The sequence below is a fragment of the Pelecanus crispus genome, chromosome 3 (assembly GCF_030463565.1).
Source record: "Pelecanus crispus isolate bPelCri1 chromosome 3, bPelCri1.pri, whole genome shotgun sequence".
Lineage (NCBI taxonomy): Eukaryota > Metazoa > Chordata > Aves > Pelecaniformes > Pelecanidae > Pelecanus > Pelecanus crispus.
Genome location: NC_134645.1, coordinates 95,210,874 through 95,230,989, shown reverse-complemented (window position 1 = coordinate 95,230,989; position 20,116 = coordinate 95,210,874). Strand labels below are relative to the sequence as shown.

The window sequence follows — 20,116 nt, the reverse complement described above, 5'->3', positions numbered from 1 at the left end:
CTAGATTTTTCTACTGTAGAATGTAAATGAAGTAATTCTTTCCAGTGTTTTAGTCATATTCTAACTAGCTTTGCATTTTAAGTTACAGTCTTTATTATTTTGAATATCCTTGTTCAAAGTCAAATTCAGAGACCTGAGACAAAGCACAAATTAACAGATAAGGCTGTCTGGCCCTTGAATACTAACATTTAGTTTGAACTCGGTATCTGCAGGAATATGCCTCTGCAGAAATTTGATGCTGAATGAATTGATTACCTGCCTCTGCTCGTTTCCTCTTTCTCTTGTTTTTTCACTGATGTGCCTACAAGCCAAAGTAAAATGAGAGGCAGATAGGACCAAGTTTAGGTAAAACCTAAAACCATTTCTGAGACAAGAAAAGGAAGCATGAAGGAAATTTGTATGGCTGTTACCAGATCAGAAGCAGCATTCCAGAATTCTCTACCCTGTCCTCCCTTCAGCACGCACACAGATTTCAAAGTACAAGAGAGGATTCATAAATCCTCGCTGCAGTCTTGTAAAGGAGTCAATTAAGCCTGTTGTGCAGATATCTAACACACAAGATTTCTCTGAGCTAGAAAAATAACCTGACAGTTTGGGCTTTGAGTTTCCTGTCCACATTAGTAAAACCCACAAAAAAATACATTTTGCATGCTAATTTTGTGTACAATAACTCAATTATATGCTATTTAAATTCCAGTCACCTTCTACATTGCTTGCTGGTTTTAGTTTTCTGGCACTTGCTTTATTTTCACATGTGCTTCAAATAGAAACATTGATTAATTTTTAAAGCCATTACACTTTGCTCATTTGTCTTTGGGAAAAATGACAAACACACTCTTCTGTGAAGTTCATATTGATTGCCAGAGCAGGAAAGGACATGGGTTTCGGTACAAGAACTTTTCGATTTGAAAACAAAATGGTCAGCTTCAAAGATCATACATAATTTCCTTCATTTAATGAGCATTATGATCTAACAGGAATAAATGGTATTAACAAGGTAATGAAGCATTAGTGCTGGCACAGTTGGCATCTAGCTGTCGGGTACCAACGTTTCACAGCATCTGTTAATCCTAAGCAAAGTCTTGATTCCTACTCAAAGTAAAATAACCACAGTTAGGTTTCAAAAAGGCACCCGTCACATGAGCGAGGAGAGAACTGGGATATGATTGTATTTTAAGGATTCTGTACGAAGCTACACTGAAAAAGATCTTTGAAAAAGAAAAGACTGTAACAGACTTATAAAATCTCTCTTAGAAGGAACAAACAAAAATCACGAACTGCTTAAGACTATCCACAGTAACAAAACTAAAACCCTGGACCCAGGGTGGCTCGTTTTTGGAAGAACACACCACTACTATTATAATACTGTCATACCAGAGATGCATATACAATAGAAATACCACCTCCAGTCCTTAACAGAAACATGGAACAAAGTGTGTTGCATTTTCAGTATTCTAAACTTCTCTCCAAGCAGAACATGCCAATTACTGAAAGTCACACAGATACTTCAAACGCCAGAGGTTTTCCCTCATATGCAAAAACAAGTCTTGCTTTTGCCACAGACTCCATGGTGGACATGTCTGGAAAGCTCCAGGGAACTCAACTCGTTCTGCTCTGACCAGTCCCCGATCCCGTTGCTCAGCAGCACGCATACCTGCATCTGTGAGGCGAGTAAGGGTTTCTTCTATCGCTCGCTTCCTTGTGATTTCAGGTAAGGTACATCAGGAGGAAAAGATCATCTGATAAATAAAGCACGTAACATGTGAAACTAAACAGAATCCACATGGTGCAGTATTTGAAACACCAAACATTTCTTTTGTCTCGCCTCTGTTGAGCAGAAACACGTAGATACAAACAAAGAGAACCCGCAGCGTTGTGAAAACACATCCTATGTTGATCTTTCCCTGCATCACCCATTCAGGGCAACTAGACTGGAGACCAGTACTCTGGGGGCGGGGGATGTGTCTCTGCTTAATTATTCTTACCTTCTAGAGAGCTGCTGGGAAGCAGAGGTTTCCACAGATTGGAGGTAGCTCAGGTACAAACAGCTCTCACCTGAACAGGGATGGCTTCTTGGAGGACGAGGGGGACCCCGCTGCACCTGTGAAAGTGAGCCAAGAGGACTGGCGACACGGCATCTTCAGTGCCAGATGCTAGTGCCTTTATATTGCCTCCAGAACTGTGTTTTTAGTGAAAAACCCTATGAGATAGCAAATTTTTATGTCTATCAGAGTGCTCTGGTTGTAATTTTGTCTGTTCCCACATGATACACTATACCATACTACCATGTACCACTATACCATATTCCACGAGGAATCCAAAGGAGCTGAATTTAGGCTGTTTTGAAGAACACATAAGCAACTGTCCCGTGACACAGTAAATCATCAGATAGAAACAAACACTGTTGGGCAGCTTAGAAAAACATGTTTTCTATTTATTTAAAAATAAGTTTGTAGTTACTACATTGCAGTGACAGTAATTCTTACACATACATTCTAGTTTGTATAAAAGGATTCAAAGTATTATGCATCAAAACTAACATAGAAAGTGTCCACATAACAGTAAAGAAATTTCCAATCCATATGTACAAAAAGAAAGGGCACTGTTATCCTGGTGAGATACTTCAGGTTATAACATAATAATCCAGATTTCTGGAAGGAAAAAAACCTTGATAAAGCTAAAGAATTATAGTTTTCAAAACTGTTACTCATTACATACAACAGATTTGTGTTTTACATAATTCTGTACAAAATAAGCATCATTTTTAATCTGAAAATGTGTCAGTTTCAAAATTAACCTTTCTAGGTCATTTCCTCGAAGTTGAGCTCCATTCTATTCATATTTAAAGATTATGACAGAATTTAGTTCACGCAAGATCATTATCCAGTTGTCCACCACACTTCTGCAATTTTAGTATGGTCCAAAAATGTAACTTCTGTACGGTCTCAATGTATTAGCACACCAACACACAGAGCTGTAAGCACAAAACAGTACATGTACATCATACAGGCATGTGTACATGATGGGTACTTACATTTCTTTCTACTCCTAATTTGTATGACCTCATTCTTTGTTCTTTAGGGGTAGAAATTCATAGTATAGTACTACTGTCCCTCCCTAAAATGTATTGTTTGCATTATTTGAAGTGAATTTCCTGATGTATTTATCTGCATTAAAAAGGATCCAAACGACTACTTGTCTCACTACCTACCCCCTAAAAGCTAAATTTATTCACCTTTATTTTATTGCAGCATATAAGGTTTCTCTCTAGAGTGCCTTGAGACTGTTATACCCCGGGGGGGGAGCTAATCGCCTTTTTCTGCAATTTAAGATGTCCTTTAATCTAGCTTTCCTGGCATGTTTCCTCCTCAAACACACTGTAAAATGACATGGTGAATTCCCACATTAAAATCAGCACAAATGCAAGAGCACCTAGAGGTTAGGTCTAGTTTAAAAGCCACCTGTTTTTTCCCCCAGACATAGTAGAAAGTGTACAAGCTGTATTCCTGATTCAAAACCAGGAAGCTACGTAAGCTGTCGCTACCAGATTTGTTATTGGAAACACATTGTCAAGCCTTGGCCAATTTTATGAAATTTAATACACTTTCCTCTGCATATGAACAAGCATGTATATACAATAATTTACAGCAGAAAACTAACAGCCCTTTTATCAGTTGAATATCTAGGTCCCCTTGGAAACCAATCTATTACAAGAACTTCAGGGATAAAAGAAAATATATAGTAATTTCACACAGCTAATTTGTCTTCATTAGGTAGTAAACAGAAAATGAGCTTTTGCTGTTTCTAGGTAAGGTTTTAAAGCCCTCTACCTTCTGTATCACAGCACTGTTGCAGAGTTGTATTTAAAGTCTTGTTAAACACTCAACGGTGTTAAAAAAAAAGGCAAAAAAACCCCTTCAAAAAACTACTGTGGACAAAATAAACTACTTCAGAGTCAGGTAAGGACTCAGGACACAATGTAACTATTGTGGTATGGCTGTATCTTGATTGACCTGCATTATGTTAAAATCACCTCGGCAAGATTTGCACACTTCAAATTGAAATGCGAATGTTGATGAAAGTGAGCTTAAAAACCTCTAACCCCCAATCCACTATCTAAGTATGGGGTGGAAGGGTCCCATCCAGTTAAGCCTATTGCTTTTATAGAACCAGTCAACCATTTAACATGTGCCTAAATTCAAATTACATGCTAAAGCATTTACTTGTAGTCCTTGATCCAACAAATGTGAGCAAAAGATTTAACAATGTGGTGTAAAAATTGTAACAAGCTTGAAGTTACTGAATGGACAGACTATTTTTTGTGTTGTATGTAGTCTTTTTTTGGTAAGACGAAAGCCTCTGGCACAGAATCAGAATTGGTACTTGAAAAGTATTTGTACAGCAATACAGTAAGTTGTCTCTATACTACAATTTATTTTTTTTATAGATATTAATATATCCTACGTGCTGCATCAGGGTCCTTTATCAATTAATAATTTTAACAATATTAAGCCATAGTAATATTTAACTCAACCAACTCAATCTTACAAGTCTATCAACAAACTGATCACATGTACAAACCGGACACTGTACAAATAAACATATGCAAATATATATCACAGCAGTCTAATCACTGGAGGAAGACATTTTTCTGTAAAGTTGTATCACTGGTCATTGTCGATTGACAAAGAGCTCTAGTTCAATATTGACAATAATGAACACTACAGTGGTAAAATTGAAGTTCAGTTCCCAGAGAACACACTAACAACAAAACCAAAATGGCTAAAGGGTTGTTAAGTATGTAGGCACAGATACAATGATTTCTGTTAAACATTTAGAGCACACTGGTATCACAGAAACAGAAGTTATTTCCTCATCGGTAGTTAGAGAACACACTGTTATTAAGACACCACTCAGTGGTAAATACCAATTTTAACATTTCCCAGTATAGAGTAGAAATACCAGAACTGTATCCTCATATCCATGTCAAATATAAATGAATTTAATCAATAAAACTGTGTTAATTGCTGCCAGATCTGTAAGATCGTTTGCAGGTGTATGACTATGAACCTATGTTATTTACAATGCAAGTGTGAAACAAGCACATGAGATTTTGATACTCCATTTTCTGAACCAGCTGTTAGGTACTTGAGATGGCATTATAAAACATGCATATAACTATAGTTCTTAAATTATTTCAGAACACTGACCGATAGTTTATTGCTCACGTTTAAAAACTTAAGACTTTGTAGTCAAAAGCTCTTTTTCTGTGTTGGTACAGTATGTCACAACAACCTCAAATAACACATTTTTCCTTGACCAAAACGCACAGTCTGATGGTGACTAAAGTCTCATAAATAAAGTTTGCAACCTAGTGAAATTAAATTATAAAAATGTAACTTTTAAATAAATCTGGTATTAATTTCTAGTAAATTTTTAGTGTTGCTTCTATAAAAAAACTTGACCCAGATTATCCACAATTTGTTTTAAAAGGAAAAACATTAATGTGTCTAGCATGAATTAAAAAAATACTGGCTAAAGTCACCAATATTAATGGGTGGGAAGCAGTACCCATGTTCTGCAGGTAAGGCCTTCTATTCTTGTAAAATGAAGATGTACGGTTTTCTACCTACTGTTAAGGGAGCGCATATTATTTCAGTCTCCAAAACTTACATACAAGGTATTTTCAATATATAAATATATACATAAACATGCCATATAAAACATTATTACAAACGGAGTAAATACAGAAGTTGAATTTTAGATATAATCTATTTCATATATTACAATGCAGATAACATCAGGAAATTACACATTTTCAAATGATTGCCTTCATCAGTGAGATTTGACAAAATTAACAAATAGAATCAATTAGCTTTGAATTGTGAAGCTGTATTGCAACTGTGCGACCATAGCTTGTTACCCTACCACGTGTTTAGTGACTCCATTATAACTGAATGATAAATACTTGTTAGGAAAAATAAATATACCAACAAATGAAATGCAAACTAACCCCTGCTCCCCAAATTCATATCCCTAACCATTCAAAGGGGATCTGGAAAATATTGTAGTCATTTTTTGTAGCAAAATGCACCAGGTACCGTGGATACCAACTTGCTATCCACAGCAGCGTTATTTCTGTTCCTCTTGGTGTCAGATACCAATGTTCTTTGTTGACCCATTTAAGCTTTTTTTTTTGGTAACAGAAAATAAAGAGTGAAGAATTAGGCCTCAAATAAGTATACAGAATCTGTGCAAATTTAAGGTCTTAATTCTGTATGCCCTCCCTTCCAGATATTGCAGATGATGTTTGTAAAGGAAAAAAAATTACTATAAAGTAAGGGTGTACAGAATTGAGGTTTCATTTCAGGTTTATTTTTTCACCTAAGTTAGGGTCACACACAAAAAAATCCTTTCACACTACCCAAACTTCCAAAATAACGTATAACCAGAAAATTTTGGTTACATTTTTGTACCATACCAGATCTCAGAAGGTAGGACTACTTCTGTATTTTTTCCTTAAAACTGGACAATACTTTAAGTGATAGAAAATGGTATTAAAGTTTGTTTGTAAAGGTATAAAATAACTAAATGTACCATAAACAAATAAATAACTGCTTTTCTTTTCCAGAGCAGTACATATAACAATACATTCCCCTAAGTCATATAGTTATCATTTACAATAGACAACTTAATTTTACTAAGGATGCAAGAAATAATAGAATACAAGGCACAATCATTAAATGGAATTTTTCTTTAGGGTGTATATTGACTTATGTCAGCGTGATATACCATAAAAAGTGCAGAAAAACACAATGTGCAATGAGACCACTGTATAAAACATGATTGCATAAAAAGTGATTTGGCCTTTTAACCTTAATAATTGAAAATAACCAATCTTCCCCTTAAAATTAAACTATAAAGTATGACATTTTAAAATTTATTTTCAATTCTAGTGCTATCTAAAAAATCCTGAAAAAAATTTATACCTGGGTAATATTTTATATGTATGTGTTTATGTATATATTAATATATACACATACACTCTTCTTTGTAGGTCATTTTAGCCCCTTAAGCATGCCTAAAGTTGTAGAAACAACAATCAATCCGGATCAGAAAGTAAACATCGTAATTCCATACCTGTCCTGTAATTTCCTTGAATCCTTTAACCAATTATACATTTTGTCTAAATCATCTCTGTCAAAGGACCCCACCAGTGCATTATTTTCTACCAAAAGTACCAAAAAGGATACATTTCAGAACAATGTTAACAACTTACTATTTAAAACAATACACAGCTTTTATCACTGCAAATGGTATGTTGTACTGACACTCAAAAAAGAAAAAAGGCTTTCCACTGCACTGATTCTCAGTCTTTGGCACAATAAACAGAGATTTAGTGATTGATACAAGAATCAAGGTCTGAAAAATTAGACATTAGTCAAACTTTTTCCAATGTGGATATATATATATATTTGTGATTACATTTTTGCTATGTTTGGCAGAACTTGGATAAACCAATAGCCTGTGCTAGGCCTCTTTTGCAGTTGAACGTTCCATCACTACTGAAATTAAGCATTTTCAGATTAGCAAAGTTTGGTTTTTTTGTATTTAATAGAAATGTAAGTGAATTTACTGCCACTTTTTGCCAAAATCTGCCTTCCTAGGCAACTTGACTTTACAATCAGAGTGTACCTTGCTTGGTCAAAAATAGACTTCTGTTTTCAGGTTGTGGCATTAAAAGTTCTATCACCTTTTTTTAATTGTGTAGAGCTACTACGCACTACTGGAGCGGAGTAGTTCTCAACTCCATACATCAGTCAGAAATTGCTTCAATTATTCTCAACTGTGAACAAAATGACTGTTGAAATGCATAACCTATTTGGAGGGCAATAAATAGCAAAAGTTTAAAATATATATTTCTTTCAAAGAATGTTCTTTCAGTTTATTTTTTGCTAAATTTTTCTCCCCAAATCAGAACATATTCTTCTAACCCATAATAGCAGCAGGGAAGCAGAAGTCTGTTCTGCTGTTCCTTAACTGTACCTGCTTCATAGCATTCTGAAGTAAAACCCTTGGTAAAAATTACCAACCAATTAAATTAGCTTTTGCTTTTTCAGTCAACTTTCGGACTCTGCCTCTGCTAGATGTTCCAAAAGTTAAGGAGGTGTCTTCAAACAATAGCTGCCTTTGCTCTTCCTCAGAGTCATCTTCATTATAAAAGGCTGTCCTCCTACCCTGGTTTCTAGTTCTCATATGAGGTTCAGAATCTTTAAGCTCTTCAGGCCCCTCCTCCATAGGCTCATCTATCTTTTTCCTCCTGCTTCTTGTCTGCATTTTAACATTCGCAGGAACTAAGAGGTCCGAGCCTGGCTGATGGGTCTTTATCTTCCTTTTTGGCTTTCTACCCCCACGGCCTTTTTTTTGTAACAAGTCTTCCTTCATATTATTTTCAGAAAGAGAATTGCATGCAGTAGAAGCAGAGGCTTCTTCTGGTACATCCCTTGCGGTCTGGATTGTATTCTGCTCTGCAACCTTTTGCTGTTCAACAATTTGTAGCTTTTTTGGTTTTCTGCCTCTTTTCTTGTGCACCACTTCACAGCTACTGTTATTAGTCTCCACCTTCGGTTTCCGTCCAGGACCTCTTTTAACTGGAGGTTTCGAAGGCTGTCCGCCGTGTCCATTTACCTGAATGCTTCCTGATGCCAAAGCATTATTCTTGCAATCTGCTGTAAAGAAATGAGAGTACTTATCAAGTAACAGATTTGCATTTCCATTCATTTTCACATTACCTTAATAAAAAACTCTTACTAAAATATCTGAATGGATTCACAGTGATTGCCAGTCTGTCAAAATCTTAAGAAACCCAGAATTGAGCTCAAAGACTTTCATGCCAGTATGCAGTGAGGACTAACTTCTTGTTGGGTTTAGCTCACAGTAGCTTGAAGGAAAAAAACAACGGGGAAAAAAAATGGAAAAAAGCCCCATTAAAAAAAAAAAAAGAAAACCCAGAAGAAAAAAAGGAACAGCTCAAGTGTTTTTCTTGGCTGATACACCACCAGTGGACAAAAACTCCTGTTTGGTATCTGCAACAGCAAAAAGCTGCTCAAGAAGCACTGCTGCAAGGATCGGGAATGCTCCACAGCAGGTCATCTCTGGAGAAATGAAAAAGTTTCTTTCAGCCTGAGGTAGCATCCTTTATAGCATCCTATATAATGAATATAGTTCATTAGACCAGTGTTACTTCAAAAGTAAGCGAGGAAAAGGGTAGTAACGTGGGAGACTAACAAAAAAAAGCGTGTGCAATTTGCACAGATTTCTCACGTTAACAGACACATGGAAGAAGGTATTTGCTTGGAGACTTTTATGGGCTACGAATTTTTCTTAGCTGAGTGGTACTCAACTTCCTCAGTGAGGCATGTCACAGAACCTCTCATGGAGATGTTCTGATACCATAGCCCTTGCCTAAACATGACCAGAACAGACTCACAACTCACAGCTGGCATGATAGTTCATCCAGTCCTTTGATGGAACATCCACGCACAGCTCCTGCTGTGCTCAACTGTGCCCCATCACGCACTAAAAGCGCAGGCCTCCACCGTCATATAAGTGGATGTGCAGGAGAGAAAGGATCACGTCAACAACATTCAGATACCTCTGACGTGACCAAACATCCAGTCGTACAATGGGTGCTTATCTGGCCATGCAACGTGGTAACAGCTGAGGCCTTTGTGAGAAAGCTTGCAAGGAATGGATAGATGATATAACTTATCAGACCACAAGCTGCTTTTTCAGAAGCACGGGAGAGTAAGAAAGAACAGATAATTCTCAGGGAGAGGAGGACTACAAGGATTAACCAGATTAATTAGGTGGGGCCCAATTCGCAGACTACTGTTTCTCCATCTCCAGAAAAAAGATGCTCTATGGATCTAGCTGTGTCACAGCAGCTTCATAACAGTTCAAAGCTGCTGACTGGGAGATCTTGTTTCAGTCTCCACAGACACTTTGAGTTTTAAGGTATCCAGACATCAGAAGACCAAACAAGTTCAGTCAGAACGTTACATGAAACTAGGTCCTATCAATCCATACAAATACACTAAACAGAAGCAGTAAACCCTGTGTAGTTCTATTTTGCTGTAGCAAAAAACGAAAGAACAAAGTTGCCGCCAGGATGCTCTAACCTTTATGCTCGTGGTCATGGAGAGTGTCATCACACTCAGCATTACTGACCCAAATATAACCCATGTAAGTTTTATTAGGTAAAACCCCCAGGGTTTAAAGTCTGACCCTGCAGAAGTCTGCTTTGGGATCTGAGAACTCATAACATGACCCTTGAAATAATTTAAATGAAGGTACAGCTATGTTAACATATAAAAATTGGCTAGACAACACAGTTATCACACCATGGAAATGGTGTTAAGAGTAGTCAAAACCGTGCTAATTTATCAAGAAGGAAACTAACTGTGACTGAATTGTCCCATTAGACTTCCCTATTCTGCTAAATCATAACATGTACTCACCCCCCCACCCCAAATTATCATAACTGAAGTACAACACTACAGCCACTACATCAATAACTAGGTGGTGTGGGGGGAAGTTCCAAAGAAACTCCGTACCTTGTTGATTAACAGTGGAAGATTTTACTTTGCGCTTGATTTGCTTCTCTTTCTCGGGATTTTCCTTTGTGGAGTTATTCCTAGTGTTATGACTATAATCAGATTGACTAGGGATAGATACAATATTCTGGTTCTTGGAATGTTTGGTTGAATTCTCCAGTACTAGAAGGACAAAAAGAAAAAAAAAAATTATTCAAGTTAAGTAGTTTATACCACATTCAATCTTATCTGGCTAAAAGTCATGTTCCACTACAAACAAACAACTTGAATCAGTGATCTAGAAGTGAGAAAGCTTCCTGGATAAAACAGCATAACCTAACTTGTTCAGTTTTCCTCTGAAGAACCTCAAAGGCCCAGCAGCTTGAAAACGGAACCAGTCTTAACTGTGACAAATACATTAGATTTCCAAAAAGCAAGTTTTATGTTTAAAAACATTCACAGCTTAAAAAAAAAACCCAAAACCCCAACTTGCCTGACTTTCCTGACCCTGCAGTGGTATTAGGCTTTGTAATTAAAGGCTTTATTGTTAAAGGCTTTGCTCCTGAAGACGTAGATGGTTGCTCTGTAACAGCCAGATCTGTTATCCCCCTATTGCTTCTAGTCCGCACAAGGGAAGAGGTTTCAGCTGCTTTTCCATTCATCTGAGGTGGAGCGTGTCTCAGTGCTGTTGACCGTGCAGGTGCAGAAGATGAAGAGGTGGCAGAAGTTTCTGCCTTCAGCTGAGGTTTTATTAATCTCCTCTTCCTTTCAGGGCTGCAAAAGGAGTAACAATTTGTATCCTGGATGACCACTTTTTTATTTTACAGGAATAAATAAAATTAAGTGTGAGTGTCTGAGATTGGGGGAGTAAAACAATCATCTCTGTATGAAATACGTTAAAAATACGACATTTATTGGGGAAATTCATGTAGCTGTGAGCCTCTGAAAAGTGAATCTTTACAATAAATGCTATAGTTATATGACAAAGCATGATACCATCACTATCCTAACGATGCTGTTTTACTGTACATGTTTAGCAGTTATCTGAATTTTAAGCACTTGCACTAGTATAGCTCTAGGTAAAGTTTAAAACTCTCCCACACCATAGGGACTTGCATGTCAAAGCTATCATTCTGCAATGTAAGGAATAGTAAAGGAAGTATTAAGAAAAAAAACCCACACCAAGTTCTACTGTTTAGGTATGTCAGACTTGCACAGCATTTCATGAATACTGTAAAGGAATTAATGTACCTGGATGCAACACTACTGGAAACTGAGCTGCTTCTACTTCTTTTTTTCCTTCGTTTCTTTATTGTATTTCTTTTATGAAAGCGTAGGGCAGATTTATAATCCGATAAAATAGAACTTATGTGCTCTTCAAAGAAAGCAGAAAGGCGCAAACTCATGCTGTAGATCTAAAAAAAGAAAAGCCCGTAAACAAGCAAGTTTTATACTTTTCCGAAGGATCATTTTACTTATTTATCATTGGACAATAGCTAGAAAAGTAAACCGATTAGTATGGAAATGTTTTAAGGAAATTTAGTCTGTCTCAAGTAATTTACACTAATCCATGTGTAGGTTTGCTTTAACTATTCTCATAGTTTTGAGAAGTATGTTACAACTGAAGATCACACACAAAAGGAAAAAATAGAAAAAGCCACCTTTTCAACGGTTACTTTTCAACTGCCTTTCCAGATCCCTTTCTAGCTTCAGCAGAAACCACAAAGAGAGATCCTTAACGGAATTTTACTGTATCATACCTAGAGTCAAGAAATCTAATTTTCTTCTGTATTAAGTTGCATCCTTATATCCTATATCCTTATATCAGTCTATTCCTTTTATGGAGGAACTGATACTACCAGTGAGTTGGCTGCAACAGGTACAATAAATGTATTAGAATTAGAATCATAGAATCATAGAATCATCTAGGTTGGAAAAGACCTTTAAGATCATCCAGTCCAACCATTAACCTACACTACCAAGCCCACTCTAGACTAATCAAGGGTAGACCAGACTAAACCATATCCCGAAGTGCCACATCTACCCGTTTTTTAAACGCCTCCAGGGATGGTGACTCCACCACCTCTCTGGGCAGCCTGTTCCAATGCCTGACCACCCTTTCCGTAAAGAAATTTTTCCTAATTTCCAGTCTAAACCTCCCCTGGCGCAGCTTAAGCCCATTTCCTCTTGTCCTATCGCTAGCTAGGACATGTAGGTGCACACCTTCTGCACCTCTGCCACAGCCTTGTATGATTTACAGAGACACCCAATCAAACTCAGTTTAGATCACAAATAATTATTTGAGCACAGTTGCTATTAATTCTGGAAACAAAAAACATGGAAGTGAACTGGCTAGATACTTCAAGAGTGGACACAGCACTTTCTTAGAATATGAAATACAAAGACAATGTTAAACAGTTGCCTACCTAATGACACACCAGACAAACTATCTGAGTGCCAGACTAAACAGTGTGACAGATTCTGCATGGAGGGGACATCCAAAGAGATTTCGTAAGAAATTATGTAAAAAAGCTATATAAAAATATATGTCTAATGTGCCAAGGAAAAAAAAAGCTGTCAGGTTTAGGTTTACTCTTCAAGTAAGCATCAGTGATGTAAAGTAAAATGCTAAAAATATCACTGAATGACGAGTCAGAGTAAAAACATCACCTTTCAACAGCTATGTGTTTCATGCACTGAAAGTACATAGGTTCTGGAATAAAAAGATTCTTGACATCAGAACCTTCCACTTCTAAAAAAAGAGCTACAAGTTTGCTACCATACCAGTCTGTTTGGAAGAAACATGAAAAAATATGAAAATGTCAGAAGAATCTGTGAAACCACACAGAGCTAAGATAATGTCAAGCATTCTCCTAGCTTGGTTTGAAAAGATCAAGAAGAAAAAGAAAAACCACAAAAGAATCCAGACCTGTCTGGAAAGCCCTGCCCTTTGGTGCAATCGAAAGACAAGAGACTGATTCTTAGGCAGCCCAAACCATGGGTGGGATTGTCTATTACTGACTGAAGACAGATCAATCCTGATCAGTCCCTCTTGCTAGTCACCTACTAAGGAATCTGTCCCTGTGTTTTAAGACAATGAAGTCCTGATGATTAATTTGCTATTTTGAACAGCCAAACATGAAAGCTATTAATAATTCTAGTCTAACACCTAATGCATATTAGTAGAGGAAAAGCTACACAGAAGCCTTGAACATGCATAAGTATACATTTATAACTTTCACTGCTAACAGATACTGCACCTACAAGTCAATTTGAGAGAAAATATTATTAACTCTACCACTGGCAGGGCATTTCAGTATCAGCTCAGTAAGAATGGCTTCGTAGGCTCATGCTTTATGTAAACAGTTCTGTGCTTCATTACAATCTCACTGCATCCTGGTTAGCAGCATAGAATTTCATTATCCCTTACTCTCTATACCTGGATATTTCCGTTTGGGGCAACCTCCAAAGTGGAGGAGTGTGGGAGGGGTGTGTATGCACGCGTGCGTGTTTTGAAAATCTAGTTGCTTCCCCAAAATATCAGTTAAATTTCACTACTGTACCCACAATCATGTTTCTGCAAATCTTCCCTTCAGCGTGGCTCTCCCTTTAGACCCACTTTCAAGCATTTACTTTTGAAACACACTTGCAGAACATCAGAACTTTAGGTATTTGAACAGCATACATTCCTTTCCTTTAAAATACAAAGCCATACTACTTTCTCAGAAATACTCATGTTTGAAGAGCAGAAACAATTAAACTTGTTTTTAAAGTAATCAACTGCACACTCTGTTTTTCTGTCCTGTATTTTTCAGATACAGGTATTCTTTCAAACAACAACAACAAAAAGAAAATAAAGTCTTACCCTTGATCTTTTACTTGGTGTATAGGCCTTGGAATTGCTGAAAATAAGTCTCACATCTTTACATAACTCCATCGGTGACTCATAGTTGCCAGCTTCCAGTGTTTCTCTAACAGTAGCAAAATCCATAGGAGTGTCAATAATATCTCTATAATCCTGTTAAGAAATAGCACAGCAATGTATTACAATTCTTTTTTTCCCCCAAGTCTTAATGTATCATTTTCATTAGGATGCATTTGATAAACCTGTTTAAACCAAATGTCCTCTTTAAATAGGTATGGAAGACTGCTAAAGATATTTTGCTCCTTTCTACTCATACACAACATAACTCCTCGCAGGTATACTCAACAGGATCAAGATTAGAAGTTAAATGATACAAGATTTAATTCATTTTGTAAACAGATTTACTGAAATACAGAGCAAAAAATTTTGTGTCCTAAGCATTATATTACTAACACACTGTCGTGAAGATACCCATGATATGGAAGTGTGACTACAAGCTTTCTGCGTGGCTTAACAGCTCAAACTTGGTACTAAGCCTAATACTGTTTTACACATTAGCTTTAAAATATGAAGTTTGAATATTTGAACCTGATCAGAGGCTTAGCACATCCCTGCTGAAACCTGAGCAGCTTCCCAAATGGAGACCTGACAATTTAGGAAAGTAATACTAAAATAATGAAAACCCCACAGGCTTAAATAGGACCCTGTTTAAGCCAATGCCAGAACTTTTTTTCTAGGCTATGGAAGAAACAGAGGAATATCTGTATGACACAAAGCTTAAATAGCAAAATTAACCAAAAAGTTAACTTAATCCATCAGAGCAAACAGAACCTGTGTGAGTGCCTCTGAACATTAAACAGGTTTGTGACACCAGGGAGCACTGTTTTGTGCCCAAGCCTAGTAAGGTGTTCTGTATCAGCTCATCTGAGCATCTCAAACACAAATGGCCACTTGTAGCTGGCCACGGCATAAAGTTTAGGTTACTTAAAAAATTACAGTGCCCAATGGCTGCAGAAGTGTCAAGACAGACCTACTAGTGACTTCTGAAAGAGAAGCATTTCTTGTCTCTAATTGGGATGACTAATTTCCCCCAAGTTAATCACCTTAGAGTGATATTTTAAAGAAGAACTTACAATATGCTAGACAGAAAGCATGCAAAACCTTTGCTTTGTAACTTAAATAAAAAAGGCCAAAAGACTTTTGTGTTAAAATATTCTGTAGTTACAAATGGCTGCTTGTGGCTACCTGAACTCCAGTGTAATCACCCAGGCAGAAAACCAAATTTGGGAAAGCAATTGTTACTACAGTTAATGGTTCACTACAATTCTTCAGTGGGTACTTTTTCTGCATCAAGCCCAGATGACTTGTGATATTAAAATTACTTTTAGTTTTTATACTTCTGAAATGAAAACAAAAAATGATCCATGACAACATTTGTCACACACAACCACCAAATATATGCGATTCATATATAACCATTTTTCACTCTGAAAAGTTAAGAAATGCATCTTACTTGCAAAAGCTGTAGTTTACTTAACATAGGCATCCCTAAATATAAAACATTTTGCAACTGAAGTATTTCAGAGAGCAGAAGTACAACTTCTTTTGAAATTACTTTAAAAAGACAATAAACATTATTATCAGGTGACAACCAAGCACTGAAAAGATTTTTGTCAATACAGCTGCCTGAAGTTTCAATTAAAAGAGTTGGAAAAATGGTCACAGCTGAATAAAAAGAAAACCCCGCACCTAACAGCTGGATTATAACCAGCCTTCCTGTTCTAAAATACTCACTGGATATTCAAGGAGATCCACTGGTTGTCGAAACGGTTCAGAGTCTTCGCACTGAAAAATGAGGTTCAGCAGCTCCTGGCATTGCTTCTTCCATGACTGAATGTCATATGATTGAGCTCTATTACGTAGCCGCCGCTTTGGCTGATGATCCTGAAATGACAGTATTGTCTGGTGTATATTAAATAAACCAGCTGTTTTTACAAAATCTGATGGAAAAGGTATCCTGCAGGATATAAATTCTAATTAATGAATTTGTAACATGCAGCAGCACAGACAGAAATGCTTTTAGATTGAACAGCTCAGTAGAACACCACATCACTTTAAGTTCAAAGCTTTCCAAAAGCTGACATTACACGATAATAAAAACATTTTCTGTTCTAAATTCCTTTGTTTATAAATGCATTTCTAATTATTTATAGGACTATAAAACATAAAAAAAAAAAATTACCTTTCTTTTTCTAGTGGAAGTTCCTGGCACATTTGTATCTTTCTCTTCTTCCTTTGAGCAAGATAATGAGTCGCATAAAAAGGTTAAAAAAATATAAGCATATATGAGTAGGTGAGTTCTTTTATACTTCACTTACAATTTGAGTCTTTACAGTTCTATCCCTGTCCCTCTGGGAAGCATTTCATGTGACCGTCAGTTTCAAGAACCTCTCAGAAGTCTAACAGGCATCTAAATTCTCCAGTAAACCATTAAAGCTCTCTGCACTAAAGGAGGAGAGGAGGCTGGATTTTTAGCCAGTTTCCCAGCTGACAAAAAGAAACATTTAATTGACAGAAAAGTAACACCCCACTCCTTTACAGCAACTGAAAACAGTATTTTTGTACCCAGCAGGACAGAGACAGTGGTCCCACTTCTCCAGTCTATCAATGCCAATGTGTAAGACACAACCACTTACCTCATCAGAGTCAGATAACACTTTCTTCTTCATCGCATTGTATAATGGAATTATGTCGTAGCAACTCTGGTCTCTGTGTAAAAAGAAATACACACTAACATTTATTTTCCATCTTCAATTATGGAATTAACCCTATTTTTCCTAGGATAAGGAAAATGTTTACGAAGCCATTCCCAAATAAAACAATAAAGTGTTTAGTGCTATATGAATGCTAAGAAGACTGCAGCAATAAGAAAAGCTAATCATCTGCTCAAAAAGCTGTAAAATATTATCTGCACTCTGTAAAATATAGACCACTTAACAGTGCCAGTGTTTTAAAATTAAAAATCGTAATCCTTCACCATGAATTTATTAGCATTAGCAAAATCTAATACTATACCACATAAACGGCTCTGGGGCCCATCTAGCTTCGTAAGAAACACTACAGTGGATTTAGTGTACAAAAGTGCAATTTAATACATTAGAACCTACAATGTAAGACATTCCAAATGTAATGTTTATTTGTGTAAGAACTAACACTGTTATCATATAAACCTGCATAATTAAATCAGCAAAACAAACACAGATTTTCAATTCTTGTATAACATAGCAAAGAAAGCCCAAAGGTGTTCTTCTATGTAGCAATACAAACGACCAGAATAAAGGAGTAAACACTCACCAACTCTACACTGGAATCGTAATCCATAGTACAGGGGGAGAAGGCGTTGGGAAATCAAGCAACAACCTTCCCCCCCCGGCCATTTTCTGTTTTGAGAAGACTTAGGTAACTTAGAGACTAAGCCTTAGATTCTCAGAGGCATCTAGAAATTTCACTCTTGTTAGAACCACGGGATTTGCCTTCCATAGTCTAGGCCTTCTAGCCTACAGTTAGAACCCTAAAAAAAAGTCTGGGCTTTACATGCGTTGCTAGTTCACTTAAATGAGTATATTAATAGACACAAGCTATAGGCGATTATTAAATAAGAATATCCAAGTGTTGCACTAATTTAGCTAAGCCAATTAAAACCACACACTTTGAAAAACCCTGAGCTGCTTAATTAATCAGAAAACACCCACGTAGGACAAAGATGTTAAAGAAAAAAATTAGTAATAGAGAAGCCCTTTAGATACCTATCTGTTCCTAAAGGTGTATTTCACTAAAACTTTTAACATCTGAAGCAGTTAAGTACTGTTCACTCACAAAGCCAGTATCAGAAATCACAGGCACTGAAGGTATCAAAGATTTATGTATGGAGTCCAAGTCCTAGATTTCCAAATAGATAATGCAATTCTAATGTTTTTAAGAACACACGAAATAAAGAACAAGATTCAATTTAACACTGAGAAGCTACATCACTAAAAATGTCACCATTTTTGTTAAACTAATGAAGTATCTTGCAAAAGGTGGGAACAGCAGCATTCACTGTGGGCAATCAAATCAAGGCAGTGGACACACTCAGTAAGCTCTTCTTACAACTCTAGGTCTGCAGACTGACTCTCAACTGACTGAGAAATCTGAAACATTTCTCATTGAGGTCTTCTACAGACAGTAATAAAAAAGAATATTTGAAAGACAACTACTATTTCTGTCGACTACAAAGCCTCCAATTTTTATTTTGCATATCAAACACCATTTTCAATCACATTATAAATTGTAAGGACTTTAGAATTAAATGCACACGATTATGTTAACATAGGCAGTATTCAAACTCAAAATTAGAACTCCTAACTTTTCTATAAATATATTTATCACTCCACGAAGATACTCACACCCCTTTTTATCATTTAGCAGAGAAGTCTCTTGAAATAAAATGCCATGCCAGTCAATGCATTATAAAGCTTCATCTTGTTTTGCAAACTTACGTATTCTTTGTCAAGTAAGCTTTATTCTTTTCTGCCCCAAAAGCAGACAGGAGGCTTATTCAAGCTGCAGAACTATCTCACTTTCAAATTCAGGTCTGAAAAGGCTAAATACCTTGATAAGAGAAAGAAATAACAACAGACCTACTGAGCAACTCACTTTATGAAGTGTAGCAGAAGATCTGTGACAAATTTGGCAGATTTGACAATAGGACTTCCAGGTTCATTAAATGTGCGAGTATTATGTTCTATGTACCGGACTTCCCACATTAATGAAGAAAGGCGCCTGTATATGAAATGAGGGAAGAGGGGAGATTAAAAAAAAGAAACAATGACAGACTTCATTTCTAGCAATGTATATAAAACAGGAGAAAAAGCCTTACATCCTTCTTCCAATGTATTATCCCATTCATTTTTTTTTTTTTTTTAAACATTAAATTGGAAAACATGCACAGTTCGATATATTGCCCTGCGTGACCAGCAGAAGGCAGCTAAGCAGCTTCTTCAGGCTTCCTGCTCTCACACTATGCCCTGTGGCAATTTATACAAATGGCTTTAAGAATATACAGCTGATGCTCCTTGGGAAAATTCAGCTGTGACACTTCAGCTTTTAGTATTCCTTTATGATATACATAACCCACCCTATATCACCTCTTAAGTCACAGCTGAAGATTAACAAAATAGTAATAAAAAATTATTAAAAGTATACATTTTTTCTGACAGATAAGACAACAATCTGAATTGCACACATAGCTCTGATTTAGTGACCTAACTATAGAATAGCCACAACATTATGAAAAATGATGCACGAAAGCAAAATAACTGAAAAAATTAAATCCAAATCTAAAAAAAGATGCAATAAAAAAGCCCCCACACTATTTCAAATAAAAACTTTGACAGCATAGAAGTTACAAATAGATAGAATCTTCTCTTTTCATACTAGCAAAACATGATGAAAAGAAATGCTGCACAAGTATTTTGTAGAGTGAAGCAGGGGATCATTTACCATGTTTAGCATAGCATAAGCGTTTAGATGCAATTTAATCATGTTTATGGGTCCAGCATTTAGTTCTATACAATGCTGGTAGTGACTGGGAATGATCGCATTTATTTCTGTTTTG

At 36.5% G+C, this 20,116-nt stretch overlaps 1 protein-coding gene across 3 annotated transcripts in view; it reads right to left on the bottom strand.

The window, feature by feature from the left end:
• Positions 1-6,098: 6,098 nt before the first annotated feature.
• PHIP (PHIP subunit of CUL4-Ring ligase complex) overlaps positions 6,099-20,116 on the bottom strand; it is a 119,198-nt gene continuing 105,180 nt past the window's right edge. For 2 of the 3 annotated variants that reach the window (XM_075708380.1, XM_075708382.1), the window contains 9 exons: positions 19,156-19,281; positions 17,157-17,229; positions 16,703-16,753; positions 16,255-16,404; positions 14,461-14,613; positions 11,847-12,010; positions 11,089-11,369; positions 10,617-10,778; positions 6,099-8,729 (listed from right to left, as the gene is read on the bottom strand). In XM_075708380.1, the coding sequence (XP_075564495.1) occupies positions 8,086-8,729; positions 10,617-10,778; positions 11,089-11,369; positions 11,847-12,010; positions 14,461-14,613; positions 16,255-16,404; positions 16,703-16,753; positions 17,157-17,229; positions 19,156-19,281 (1,804 nt within the window). In that variant the 3' untranslated portion in view covers positions 6,099-8,085. The remainder of the gene's footprint in view (positions 8,730-10,616; positions 10,779-11,088; positions 11,370-11,846; positions 12,011-14,460; positions 14,614-16,254; positions 16,405-16,702; positions 16,754-17,156; positions 17,230-19,155; positions 19,282-20,116) is intronic. The other variant, XM_075708381.1, reaches the window with a different exon arrangement.